The sequence below is a fragment of the Pipistrellus hanaki genome, assembly GCF_964339955.1.
Source record: "Pipistrellus hanaki genome assembly, chromosome: 8".
Classification (NCBI taxonomy): domain Eukaryota; kingdom Metazoa; phylum Chordata; class Mammalia; order Chiroptera; family Vespertilionidae; genus Pipistrellus; species Pipistrellus hanaki.
Window position 1 is genome coordinate 79547469 of NC_140510.1, and position 14176 is coordinate 79561644.

Below are 14176 nucleotides of genomic sequence, written 5' to 3' on the forward strand. Positions count from 1 at the left end.
ATACAGCTGACATTGATAAATGCTCAGGATATAGGAGGAAGATCATACCCTAGCCTTAAACGACTCACAACGAGAGAGAGTTACAATCACAGGGTTTTCTATCTTTCTTTCTTTCTTTCTAATATATTTTATTGATTTTTTACAGAGAGGAAGGGAGAGGAAGAGAGATAGAAAAATCCATGAGAGAGAAACATGGATCAGCTGCCTCCTGCACGCCCCCAACTGGGGATGTGCCTGCAACCAAGGTACATGCCCTTGACCAGAATCGAACCTGGGACCCTTGAGTCCGCAGGCCGATGCTCTATCCACTGAGCCAAACCGGTCAGGGCAAGCACAGGGTTTTCTATCCTCCTCGCCTGCTCTGTTTTGGTCCTGGCACTTATCACCATTCAGGTAACACAGGTTTCTATTCTTTTGGTTTTTCTTTCTTGTCGCCGGAGGCCAGAATGTAGCTCTGTGAAGTCTTACATTTTTGCTCTTTTGCTCCCTGCTGCATCCCCACAGCCTCAGACAGGGCCTGGGACGTGTGAATCCACACATACTTGTGGGATGAATGTATGTACTTAATTCTCTCATTTTGCAAAGTGAGAGTTATATTCATTTTTTTTAAACACACCCAGGTTAAAAAATAAAAAACTCAATGAGATGAACTATTTTATTATATATTCTCACACTGATAAATGGCCAGTCTTGGACTCAAAGACAGACCTACCTAGATCCAAAGCCAGAATTCTTTCCTCACTATCCCCTATAGAACAGAAAGCTACTTGGAAGCCTGTACTATTTATTCCTTTATATTTCCATGCCCAGGGCGAACCGTCCTACACTGTCATATCCTAGCATGTTGAATTCCTTCTTCTTATGATCATGTTTAGAAAGCAGAATAGGAGAAGCCATAGGGGTGAAAGGTGACAAGTACTATTCAGGATAGATTTAGCTCTAACTGTTCAGTATCACAAGACACAGGGGCCGGGGTAGGTAGCACGAGAAATGGGATAACAGTTCTATGAGGTCACCAGGGATCCAGGCTCCTTTCTGTTATTCTCTTCTGCCTCCATTCTCAAAGGACTTCATAGTCCCACATGGCTGCTGGTGCACCAGCCATCACACCCACTTTCCCGGGCGGGATGCTGCAAAGGGATGGAAGGCACACAGGACCTTTCACTGGTTACCCTGCAGGTCCTGTCAACAGTTCTATAACCTCATTGTGTGGACATATCTGGGTGCAAGGGAGACCAAGAAATACAGCGATTACATTGTCAACCTCCGTTAATATGGGGATTATTGTCTAGGAAGGAAGGGAGAATAGATGACAGTTAGGCAGTGGTCTCCACCCATTTCCAAAACAAAAAGTCTAAAACAGCTGAATGTAACCAGCCGGTTTGGGAGGCAGGGAGGTCAAACAGAGAAACAACTAAAAGAGATTTTTTAAAAGTACATTCCCTTTGTTTTTTCAGGCCCTGTGGCTTTGCCCAGGATTGTTAAGAATGAGGAAGGTACTGATGTCATTAGAAAGAATAATGGTGCACAAGTCTACAAAGGTAGTTTAGGACCAAAATATGGAAGGATACGATGCAGGTTTAAGTCAGGAATGTGAAGTTTATTGTGTAAGCATTAGTGGAAACATTGAAGGTTCTTGCATTAGTAAAATAATAGAAGAGTTGTTTTTGAAGCACTAATCCTATAAATCTGTGCACTGAACAGGCATATTCAGAAATATGGGTCAAAAAATTATCACAATTAAAAAGGATCCCCACAATCTGATTCATTTCATATGAAATGTGAACATCCTGGCAATTTTCTGAGGTCAACTGAAGCTGTTACATAGATATTGTCACTCCCGTTCCATCTCCTCAATAACATGCCATGTGTGAGAACATGTGAAAGTTGTATTGGTCCTGATGGGCCTGGTTAAGATGCAGTAACATAAAACCCCAGAGCCACAGTGACTTAGCGCGCACACACACACATACACACACACAGTTTATTTTTACCACACACAGAGTTTGTTGCAGGTCCAGGCAACTTTTCAGAGCCCTTGTCTTCCATCTGTTGGATTTTTATTTCATACTTTGATCTTAAGTTGCTTCCCCAGCACTTTTATAATTGCAGCTACAAGATAAGACACGTCATGTACATCTGTAATCCTTTGGAAAGGGCTAGTCACACAGTCCTGCCCAATTATAAGGGAATAAAAAAAATAAACTTCTCCTGTGCACAAATGAATATTAAAACTTTCCACTGAGCCTGACCAGTTTGGCTCAGTGGGTAGAGCATCGGCCTGGCGACTGAAAGGTCCTGGGTTCAATTCCGGTCAAGGACATGTACCGTGGATGTGGGCGCATCCCCAGTAAGAGGTGTCCAGGAGGCAGCTGATTGATGTTTCTCTCTCACTGATGTTTCTAACTCTCTCTCTCTCCCTTCCTCTCTTTAAAAAATCAAAAAACAAAAAACCAAAAAACCTCTCTACTAAAAAAGTCATCTAAAAAATTTTTAAGTGGCATCAACAGATGAAACTACATCTCATTTGAGATGTGAAAATCTCCATACTCTAATCCCAGCAACCAGGATCTCTGTAATTTTTGCAGCAGGTATTTTTAGTTGCCTACTTGGCTCCTAGTCCATAACTTCCCTTTCCTAATAGTTTTTAGATTTTCATGCGAGTGGCAGCCCTCCACACAGCTCATGTGCTCTGAGTTCCTACCTGCATGTCTCTAACTGGGCCCTAACTGGCTTAAGCCAATTAATACATTCCACTTCGCTTGGCACAGTCATTGGCTCAGAGAAGGGCATGTGGCAAAAGCAAGCCCCATGACGGTGAATTTCAGCACTTCAGCCTAACATGCTGGGCACACATGCATTCTTGCATTCTCTCACTCCAGGCAGGACCAGAAAGCCCGTCCCATGACCCAGTTTTAGAAGTGAGCCTCCAGTAGCCATCATAGAGCAGACACGGAAGGGAACTGGAAGAGTGAATCCTGATTGACAAAGTGAAGCTGTTCGCTCCTCCAGCTTTGAGTTTGCCCTAACTCTGAGCTTTCCAGTGTTGTGAGCTCTTTCTTCATTTTTTTTTTTTTTTTTTTTTTTTAGCCAGATTTGAGTTTTCCATTTCTTGCAACAGAAAAAACTCTAATATAATATTCTTTGTGTGTGGGTGCTTTAAAATAATTAAGAAAAAGGTAGCGGGAAAGAGGCATTGTCAAATGTTGAAGCTAAAGGCTCATTATACTATCTTTCTATTTTTGAGTGTGCTTGAAGTTTTCTGTAATTTGTTTTCCTTAAAAATGGAAAATTAGGTTTCAAAAATAGAGAACTTATCTTCAACATGTATTATAAAGCACATGTAATCTAAAGGCCTACGGTTGGTTTCCATCATAATGTCAAATCTTTCCAATGACTCAAAATAAATAAATGCTGTGTGTGCCAAAAATAATACTGACATACGAAAAAATCCGGTCTCTCAGAAATCTTATACCTTGAGCAGTAAACTACTAAAATTACTAGATTAGTAAAGATTTGCAGTTAGAGTTTATAATAGCGTATCAAAACACTCTCCTCCCTCCACCCCGACAATGTCATTTCAATGACACCACCAAAGAAATAAAGGGTAAAAATAGTTTTAGAGCAATAATTATGATTATAAAAAACTCAGCCAAAGCGCCCAAATTACTCGAGCTTTTTTATTCTCATTAATTATTTACAGTGTGGCTCTCTTGCTGTGTTGGTCCAGTCTGTCCTTTTAAGCAATATTGTTGTTTATTGTTTCTTGAGCACTTAGCTCTGTGTGAGATACAGACCATAAATTCCCTCCCCAGGGGACAACAATCAAAGCCACACAGGCAAAACACAAAGACTAGCTATTTCAGAAACGAAAACGCAATGAAAGGCGAAGAGGCATATTCTGAACTCCCTGTTTTGCTTTCAGCTTTAAGCTCATGATATTCCACATTTTTCTTTTGGGGAGGGTGCAAGACAAGGCTAGTGGGCAAGATAAACAACCAGTTTAGAGGAGATAGAAAACATCCCAGAGATCGCCCCAAGAAAATATCCTTCCTTAGAGAGCCTTTCCGTTTCTGATATACAGAAATCACTAGAACCTATGCCCAGCTCTGGTGGTCTGCAATGGCTTTGTGTGTGAGTGAGTGAGTATGACTCGGGTCTGCCTCGCAGACATTTCTGGTCCCTCTCTTTAGATAACACCGTTCTCTGTTTCAGGAACTGCTTCCCCAGTCTCTGTGTTCCTGATGGGACTGTCAATCATACTGCATCTTTCCCAGACCTTATAAAGACACTAGAGACCAGTGTACAAAATTTGTGCACTAGGTGCAGGGGGAGTCTCTCAGCCCGGTGTGCACCCTTTGCAGTCTGGGGCCCTCGGGGGAGGTCTGCCTGCCAGCTTAGGACATCCCTCTCGCAGTCCAGGAGCCCTGCTCCTCACTGCTAGGCTCGCTGTCCCTTAGCACTACTGCAAAGGCAGGAGAGGCCCCCTCCACCGCCCTGGCGCTCACCAGCTGTGAGCCCGGCTTCTGGCTGAGCGGTGCTCCCCCTGTGGGAGCGCACTGGCCACCAGGGGGCAGCTTCTGCGTTGAGCCTCTGCTCCCTGGTGGTCAGTGGGCATCATAGTGACCGGCCTCTTTGGTCGTTCCACTATAAAGGTCGCCTAGCCTTTTATTATAGACTGTGCTCAAGGATGTGGCTGTGGGGCAGCCCAAGCTCGTTTTTATAGGCCCTGTAATGAAATTTCTCTGCGGTGCCCAACAGGCCAATGTGCAAAGAAAAGTAAAAACAAGTGTATATAGTGTATGCGCTAGCAGGTGTAAGCCCTAGAATCGGGCCCTTGAGACTGTAGTTTCTACAGTTCTTTAGATTACATGAGCTACTCCGCAACCTTTTCGGCTAGCACACTCAAGTGTTCAAGTTATCCCTCGGGATGGTGTGAATTGGGTTTCTTTTGCCATTTGCACCTGAGAGAATGCTAAGTGAAATGAATCGCCCAAGGCCCAGTGGCTCCTAAATGACAGAGCTATCATTCATACTCAGGTCTGTCTACTTCTACATGGCAGAGGTATCCTACTATGGCCATTTACTTTGCATCCTAAAGGTGTTGTATTCCTAAAATATAGCTTTGCTTGAGACTGAGAAAGAGAGGGAAAAGCGCTGAGGTGAGGGGCTTGGTCCATCTCATCCTTTATTGTTTCCTGGTGGCAGGAGGGAGGTGGAAGCTGCAAATACAGTAATATCTAATAAAATGTTATATATATATATATATATATATATATATATATATATATATATATATATTATTGATTTTTTTTTTTTCAGAGAGGAAGGAAGAGAGATAGTTAGAAACATCAATATACACTTGTTTTTACTTTTCTTTACAAATTGGCCTATTGGGCACTGCAGAGAAATTTCATTACAGGGCCTATAAAAATGAGCTTGGCCTGCCCCAGCTGCCTCCTGCACACCCCCTACTGGGGATGTGCCCGCAACCATGGTACATGCCCTTGATTGGAGTTGAACCTGTGACCCTCCGGTCCACAGGCCAACGCTCTAATACAAATTAGGGCGACTTTAGCTCATTTTGGTATTTAATGCATATGAGTAAGAATTCAAGATGGCAATCATATGAACTTCCACCCAAGTGCAAATCAAAGGTGTATAATTCCAGGAAGGTATCAAAGTGTTTTCTCTCCCCTCTGTTCTATCCAGTTTGTAATGATTGCATTAAAAATAATGTTTAAAATAAATAAATTACAACACTAAAAATACATATATTTGTTTCCATTTAAAAAGTACTTTATTCACGGTTTCCCCAGTTTATGCAAAGAAAAACAAGTACTGAAATGATGCTAACAGTTTACAAATTAAATTAATGGCTTATTTTTTTTATAAGAATTGCTTTTATGTCTCAAGTCAAATCTTGCTTCCTCACTTTCCTATTCTAAATGTTTATTTCTCTTACTGCACTTATCATGATTTGAAATTATCTTGTTTACTTCTTACATTAGGTATTATAACTTGTTTCTTCATTTATTAGTAGGAGTCTTGCCAGTTTTATTTGTCATCATATTTTTAACAGCCTGGCATGTAAGAGACATGAAGTACTCATTAAATTCACTTAAAAAGCATTCTTCCAAAATCAAAGTCACTCTTTTGATACTGATAAAATGTACCAATAGTTTACAACTAAAGGATGATGTGTTTTTCTGTGTTCTCCTATAAAATGGGGGTGGAATTCTGTTGTAAGCCCAGGTATCAGCAGATGAGAACAAACAGCATTCTCGAATAGGCAAAGGGTTAGCTGAGTCCAAGAAGGCCTCCTGATTTAACTAGCTCAGCTCTTCATTCATCAGCATTTTATAGGGACTCTGCACGAGCTTTGTTTGAAGAATGAGTTCCATTACTTAAAAACAGGAGCTGGGGGTACATGTTAGAATTCCACTGTTCTGGGGAATTTGGAGCAAAAAATAGCTGAAGTTATTTACAATTCTAAATTATATATTTTTTTCTTTTAAAGTCAATGTGCTGTAAATACTATTAATGCTTTTGCAGTATAATAAAATTGCTTCTGCCTCAATTTAAAAGATTTAAGCACTTATACTTTTTTAGAATTTTAGGGGAAAGTGAAATACTAAGGCTTCTAGAATCAGAAAAATATTCACCTTTTAGCTATGTAAAAAATTATAAAAGTTAAACCTTATGTTGGAGAATTTTGGAATCTTTTCTTCTCCCTTTGTGCTAATCTTATATTTGCATTTGATTTTTTTTTTTTTCCTGTAAGACAGCACATGAAAACATGTTTAGTGTTTCCTCCCTGTCCAGGTTGCGTTTTATTTTGAGTAGATCTAAAACCAGATTAGTTGTAATAGGATTCCAGCATGTGGGCAGATGTCTATTTGTCTCGGACGATGTCTCTGGCAATCAGCTCCTTCATTATTTCGTTGGTACCACCATAGATTGGCTGAACTCGGGCATCCACGTAAGCTCTGGGTAAATCAGAAGATAATTGAATTAATAAAGATATTAGAAATTATACATTTTGTCTTACTACATAACTATTAATTACTTTAAAATATTTAATTAATGAAATCCAAGTAATAAATGTTTTTCATAATTACTTTTTCCCCAGTAAGGCATTCACCCTCGATTGGTATAATTGCCAAATTCTATTAAGATAGTAATCACCTGTATAGCTTGGTTTTAGTTTGCTTGAAGAGGTTACAAATTCAAAATAACATCTATAAGTTTGTTCTGATTTAATTTTGTAAAATTCAACACATAAAAGAGCATTGTAAAGAAGGGAATTTTAGATAGCTATGAAGAGAATGTTTTAATTTCTTATTATCTTTCATTTTTCCCAAAGAAGTTGAAATCCACTGGTTTTGTAGAAAACAAAACAGAAAATACATATTCTCTAACATCCTACCACTGCTGCTGCTATCAGGGGTATAAACTGATGCTGTAGAAATATTACTTTCCACAAAGTTAACAAGTAACTTATTTTTTGGAAATGGTTAATAGTCACTCCAGTGGTGTCTGAGGTTAAAATACCAAGTGTCTGAGTCCAGTAGCATACGCGCGCGCACACACACACACACACACACACACACACACAAAGTTATGAAAAATTCACTTTTGGTAGTCATGATCATAACCATGACACTGTATAGCTATTTTTACCTGTTCTCTTCTCACTTGATAGTCTCAGCTCTGGGGTCAGGGAGAATAAATATTATATTGTTTTGCAGGTAAAGGAAATGAGAAGTTAATACATTTACTATTTAATGGACAAACAGATAATTGGCCGACTGCAATGAGAAGGTAACCTATAAAATAGCAAGAGAGAACATAATAGATAATATAAAAAAAAGTAATGAGAAACCATAGGCAGTATGTGGGTAGGTAGGTGTCCTGCAAGTATCTTTTTACTATAGCTCAATAGTTTCATCGGCCAAGGCACACAGGACTAGTTATTGAGCTTTGGACTTCTCTAGTAGAGAAATGCAAAGGCATGGCTTTTTCAAGCATAAAATCTTTTTTAAAAATATTTTTTAATTAATTTTTTACAGAGAGGAAGAGAGAGGGATAGAGAGTTAGAAACATCGATGAGAGAGAATCATCAATCAGCTGCCTCCTGCACACCCCCCACTAGGGATGTGCCTGCAACCAAGGTACATGCCCTTGACCGGAATCGAACCTGGGACCTTTCAGTCACTGAGCCAAACCGGTTTTGGCAATCTTTTTTTTTTTTTTTTTTTTTTTCTTTAATTGAAATTTGAAATGTGCTAGCTCTCTAGGAACCTGACCAAGTCTGGATTATCCTTCTCCGTGCTTATCATAGGGCCCTGCGAAGGGTAAGCACTCAGTGAACACTGACTTGGTTTAGTGTATTACAAAGGGATTTTAGTGTCTCCATACCAACTTTCGGAAGAAACTTGAAATCTGGAGACATCAGTGTTTTGAAATATATATTTTTTTCTTTTGAACACATTCCATTGTTGCCCACAAAATCCAGCCCTTGCATCGAAAGGGCCTGCCTCGCATTTCAGTCTACTTCAGCGACCTCAGTGCTTTTAGACATTTTTGGACTGGGTTAGGCTTTTTTCATCCTTCCACATTACAGAAGTTCCAATGGAATTGGTAATGACAGAGATCAGTAGACCTTTTTATAGGTTACTAATTAAATTCAGTCACCAACTAGAATGAACAGGGAAGGACAGCAGAATAATAAATGTTTAACCACATAAATGACGAAGCTCTGCATCCCAGGCTGGCAGGGAATCCTGCAATGGCAGACAGAAGCCTCCCTTCTCACAGGCCCAGGCCCCACGGGTGAGACCGAAGTCATTACTGCTGAAGAGCAGCTTGTAAAAACAAACCGAGGAAATGAAACAAAACAAAAAGCACCTCTTTTATCTGCGAAACCAAGACTCCACACACACACACACACACACACACACACACACACACAATATAGCTTAATCTGAGGACATAAGAAACACAACCAGAATGATTATTTTCCCTACTAAATCACCGTCTGTAACACAGCCACATGCTGCCTATGGTTTCTCATTAAGTGTTTTGATATTATCTACAATATTACGTTCTCTCTTGCTATTTTATATATAAAAAAAAAATCCTTCCTTATGTCTTGGGAGAAAAATAGCAGTCTAGTTGAAAATTTTCATGGATTTCAAATATGAAGTCATCCAGCTACAGTTTTTGCTTGCTGCTGATCGGAAGGAATAGCCTTTTGGGCCATGAACTTGGTTGACTCCTCTTCACCCAATCGGCCTTTCTTAGAACCCAAACTAGACCAGACACACACGGAGCCACCCCTTGTCTGCTTGCCTGGCAGCAACAGCTGCTGCACAATTGAATAGAAGAACACAGACACCAGTATTATTCTGCTTTCCTAGCATAGCGAATATTGGAAATAGACTACTATTGTGAGTAAAACATGAACATGCACAGGAAAAACTTCAGTGATGATTTAATTTGTGCTAGCATCATTCACTGTTTACTTTTGATTTCGTAACTATGCAAAGATAAAAAATAAATAAATCTGTGTTTGATTAAGACTTGTTTGAAGTAGTTCTAAAAGAATCTACCAAAATCCAAACCCAAGGATTGATTTTTTTAAAAATTGTTTAGCTACTTCATGCCCATTCCCAAGAAAGGAAAAAGCCCTACTTATTGCTGAGATTTTATAAAAGGTTATAAACTGTATACATCCTGTGGTTAAAGTTTTACGAACTTTCCAGTGGCTACAGAAAATTAGTAAATTATATCTATGCCGAAGCTTCTGCTCTTAATGTAACTAATAAAATGTTTATTTTCCTCGTTAAGGACTGTAAGTATATAAAATGTTTTCAATTATGCTTGCCAAAATGAAGCATTTGAAAGGCAGTTTGAATACTTTTTTGGTAATCTTCCCTTTAGATATTGGTATTTAGATTAGAATTAGAAAAAGTTTTTAGAAGTCCGTAGCTTTCTCATTCTCTGATTCAAAACTAAATTGGACTTCGCTTGAGACAGCAAAAACTTCCTTGGGAAAATTTTATAAGCTGAAAATATTGCTAAATAAGGGGAGAATATATTTTTTCTAGAGTGGTGAGGAGTATTGCCAGAGGGAGATTATCGAGGCAAAGATTTATGGAAAGAAGGAAAGAGGAAATTATTAAATGAAGGAAGAAATACAGAAAAGGATGTTGCCTTATTGATAAACTGGTATGGCTTTGAACTTATAGCAAGGATATTCATATGTAATGGCATCAAAAGGTGTATTTAATTTATTTCAGTTTGAAGGAAATAAAATTTCTATTTGGAAAAAATTACTACTTTCAGTGTTTTTAGAGGAAAATAATAAAATATTTAAGATAGAAAAATTTAAATTCTTTTCATAGGCAGGCTGATTTTTCTGTAGGGTCTTCCCTCTTTTTCTAATTTTAAAAAAGTGACATTTCCATAGAAGACATAAAATTGACCAACAGGTCAATTTTATGAAAAATGCTAACATCACTAACCATCAGGGAAATGCAAATAAAAATCATAATGAGATAAATCACCTCAAATATTGACAAGGATGTAGAGAAACTGGAACTTTGCCTACGGTTATAGCGAAATGCAAATGGTACAGCTGCCATGAAAAACAGCATGATGGTTCCTCAAAACATTAAATAAAACTACCACATGATCCAGAAATCCCACTTGTAGGAACTTATTCAGAAGAATTGAAGTCAAAACCTGCAGGCAATACTAGCACTCACATGTTCATTGCGGTATTATTCACAGTAGCCAAGATGTGGAAACAGCCCGACTGTTCACGGACAGATAAATGGATAAAGAAAAGGTGGTGTATACATACAGCAGAATACTATTCAACCTTAAAAACAGGAAACTCGGCAGCATAGTATAATTTGGAAGGACCTTGAAGACATTCTGTGCAGTGAAATAAGCTAGTTATAGAAAGACAAATACCACACTGGTCCCACCTATATGAGTTATACAAATCCACAGACTCAATAAGGAATCACGGTTGCCAGGGACTAAGGGGATGGGAAGATGGAGAGTTACTAATAATGGGCTTAAAATTTCGATTAAGCAAGGCGAATAAGCTCTAGCGGTCCATACTGCAAAGTTGTACCGATAGTTTACAATACTGTACAGTACACTCAAAAATGTGTGAAGTGCCCGGCTGGTACAGCTCAGTGGTTGAGTGTCGACCCAGGAACCCAGAGGTCACCGGTTAGATTCCTGGTCAGGGCACATGCTGAGGCTTCAGGTCCATCCCCAGTAGGGGATGTTTCAGGTCCATGATGTTCTCTCATCAATGTTCCTATCTCTCTATCTCTCTTTCTTCCTCTCTCTAAAAATCAATAAAAAAATTTACTGTGAAGAGGGTAGATCTCATCTTAAATGTTCCTATCATGTTAAAATAAAATAAAAAATAAAATAGTTAGTAGTCAATGCAAATTAAAGGAAGAATGACAACCTATTTTTTTTTTTTTTTACCCATTAGATTAGCACCAAGTTTAAAAGGCAGTAACATCCATAGCTTAGGATGACAAGTCATCGGACTTTGTTCATTTAAGTATGAGTTGCTACTAACTGGAGGAAATCATCTGGAAATTATAAAATTTAAAATATGCATACTTTTGAACTAGCAATACTATTTATATTTTTGGGGCTCTGTCTTGTTACAATCGAAAACACACGTATCTAAGATAAATGTATTAAGGGCCTTGTTGTAGCATTGCTTGTCAGAGTAAAAAAAAAACAAAAAACAAAAAACAGTAAAATAACCTGAATAATTATGGCTAATCTATAAAATATAACATTACTTAACTATTTCAAAAGTTATATTAGTCCTGCATAACAATTCACATAAAGCCAAGCATATGCTTTAGTATATTGGTCTCTCCACTTTCTTTAAAAATGATAAAATCCTCGGGGTGAGCCAATACCATAAAGCTGTTTCCACCTGCTTGAATGCATTCTATGGTCAGTTGGAAAATGAAGACTTTGCACCTTCTTCCCTTCAATGTGCGAACCCAGTGATTTTTATTTTTCTTCACCTCGACCAGAGGCGTGGAGCAGAATCGTCATACTCACTTTGCGATTGGGTACTCCCACATGTATCCCCAGCCTCCGTGGAGCTGCACACAGTCATAGGCCACGCTGTTTTGTAATTCAGATGCCCTAGATGAATAAAATAAGAAAATAGAAATGGAATATTTGAAATGGATTTGCATGAGGTGCTTCACAATCAGGAAACAAGCTATTTATCAAATGCATACATTTATCCAACAATTAGAAGCAGGCACATAGCCAAACAGAGATATAATTGTAATTTTGTATAAATCACACATGAAATAAATCTCAGGAGAATTTTCACATAATGAATACTTTCTTCATCAATTATATTTTGGTTGAGTTTTTGTTAAGGCTATAAACAAAATGTGGAAAGCATAGACTATTAGTTTTTGGCTACTTTATGCCTGAGAGGGATAATAGTAAAACCTTGAAGTTGGTTTACTTTATTTAGACTCTCTGTATGATCTAAGTTAACAGTATAATTATACAATTATATATTTCCTTTTTTCTTTGAATTATGTCATATCCCTCTACCCCCAAAATGTCATTTCCTACCTTAACGCTATATGTCTGAATTCAAATAATTGTAGAAAAATTTTTTTTTAGGGTTTTCAGAAATAAACTGAAAATAAAAATGAAAACCTAAAGATGATTCACTACCATTAAAGTGCATGCTGTCACATAGGAAACTTATTAAAGATTATTTAGGAATTATTGTCCTTGACAATATGAAGTACTGGAGAAATATTCTTTTCTGATCTTATCACAATAATTTCAACTATCATTAAGGGATTTTTATTCATCTTAACATAAAAGATAGTTCAAAATTACTTTCAACATATTTTTCAGTAGCATGAAACAAAAGCAAAGGTAAGCATGGACATATTTTCCTATTAAAACTAATTTTAACTCCAATAGGACAGGTGAGGATGTTCCCAAGAAATACAGTAACGATATGATTAATAGACAAGACTCAAGGGTAATAATATTTGGAATTCCATGCATTTTTGTATTTGGTGAGTATTTCAGTGAAATATTTACCAGACCATAACTAGTTGCTTACTCTGCTACAAAATGAAATGCCATATGTTTATGTGCCTGTAAACCAGGTGTTTTCAAGGACGGTGAGGTCCATAACTATCCAAAATATCTCTTTTTCTGAAAATATCTAAAGTTATTTTTATACTTTTTAAATTAATCAGGAAACTTGCTGGAAATGTCTCCCCTTCCCAAAGTGCAAATTCCTAGTAATTTCAACCTGGCAATTTTATTATTTTGGAATCATTACATAAAGCACTCTTCTGCATATTTCCCCATTCTACTTCTGATTGAACTGAACACAAGTTAATGAGTAATGACAGGAATTTTTTCTAGGTTATTTTTGGGCTAATGAGATGTGAGAATGTTTGCTTTTAAAACAGAGACCAAACCCATGTCCAGAATCTGATTTAAAATATGTTCTTGCATCATAAAAAAACACAAGAGCCTTACAGGCATCTTTTTTCAATCAATTCACCTTAAATACCATTGCTAATCACCTTTAACACCAATGAAAGTCTTTCTGAACTTAATAGTATATTCTTTCCTTTCACTTCATAGAGCATGTACAACTTTTGATTGGACAGTCAGCTCTTCAGACATTTTTCTTTGATCTAAAAGCACCTTAAATAGGAAAATCCTGCCCAAGCTACTCATTTCACAGATATCAAAATGCTGTCTCAAAAAAAAAAAAAAATTAAATGTAATGATAGTTATTTAACGAAAACTGGGACTCTTCAGGACTTTAACTTTTACTGTACATTTTTGGTCTCACTGTACTGACACTCCTCAGATCATTTTAAATTAAACTTAAATAAACTCATCAGTCATCCTACTTCAGTCCGTAGTGCTTTATTTTCAATGGCATGCCAAAAGTTAAACACCAACTCGAGTAATTTTTAGCATATTCTAAGTAGGCTTGATGGGGCCTTTCAGCATTTTTTATAAGTTGGTTCTTCTTGTTAGTTTTCATTGACTCAGCCTTCTTCCCGAGGACCCACCAGGCTGAGTTTAAAGTTAAGAGAATCCCATTACGGTC

The 14176-nt window shown here is 37.8% G+C and overlaps 1 protein-coding gene across 1 annotated transcript in view; it reads right to left on the reverse strand.

The window, feature by feature from the left end:
• Nucleotides 1-5777: 5777 nt before the first annotated feature.
• ACADL (acyl-CoA dehydrogenase long chain) overlaps nucleotides 5778-14176 on the reverse strand; it is a 37017-nt gene continuing 28618 nt past the window's right edge. Inside the window, exons 10-11 of the mRNA XM_084893345.1 lie at nucleotides 12118-12204; nucleotides 5778-6989 (exon numbers count right to left, since the gene is read on the reverse strand). Of these exons, the coding sequence (XP_084749471.1) occupies nucleotides 6896-6989; nucleotides 12118-12204 (181 nt within the window). The 3' untranslated portion in view covers nucleotides 5778-6895. The remainder of the gene's footprint in view (nucleotides 6990-12117; nucleotides 12205-14176) is intronic.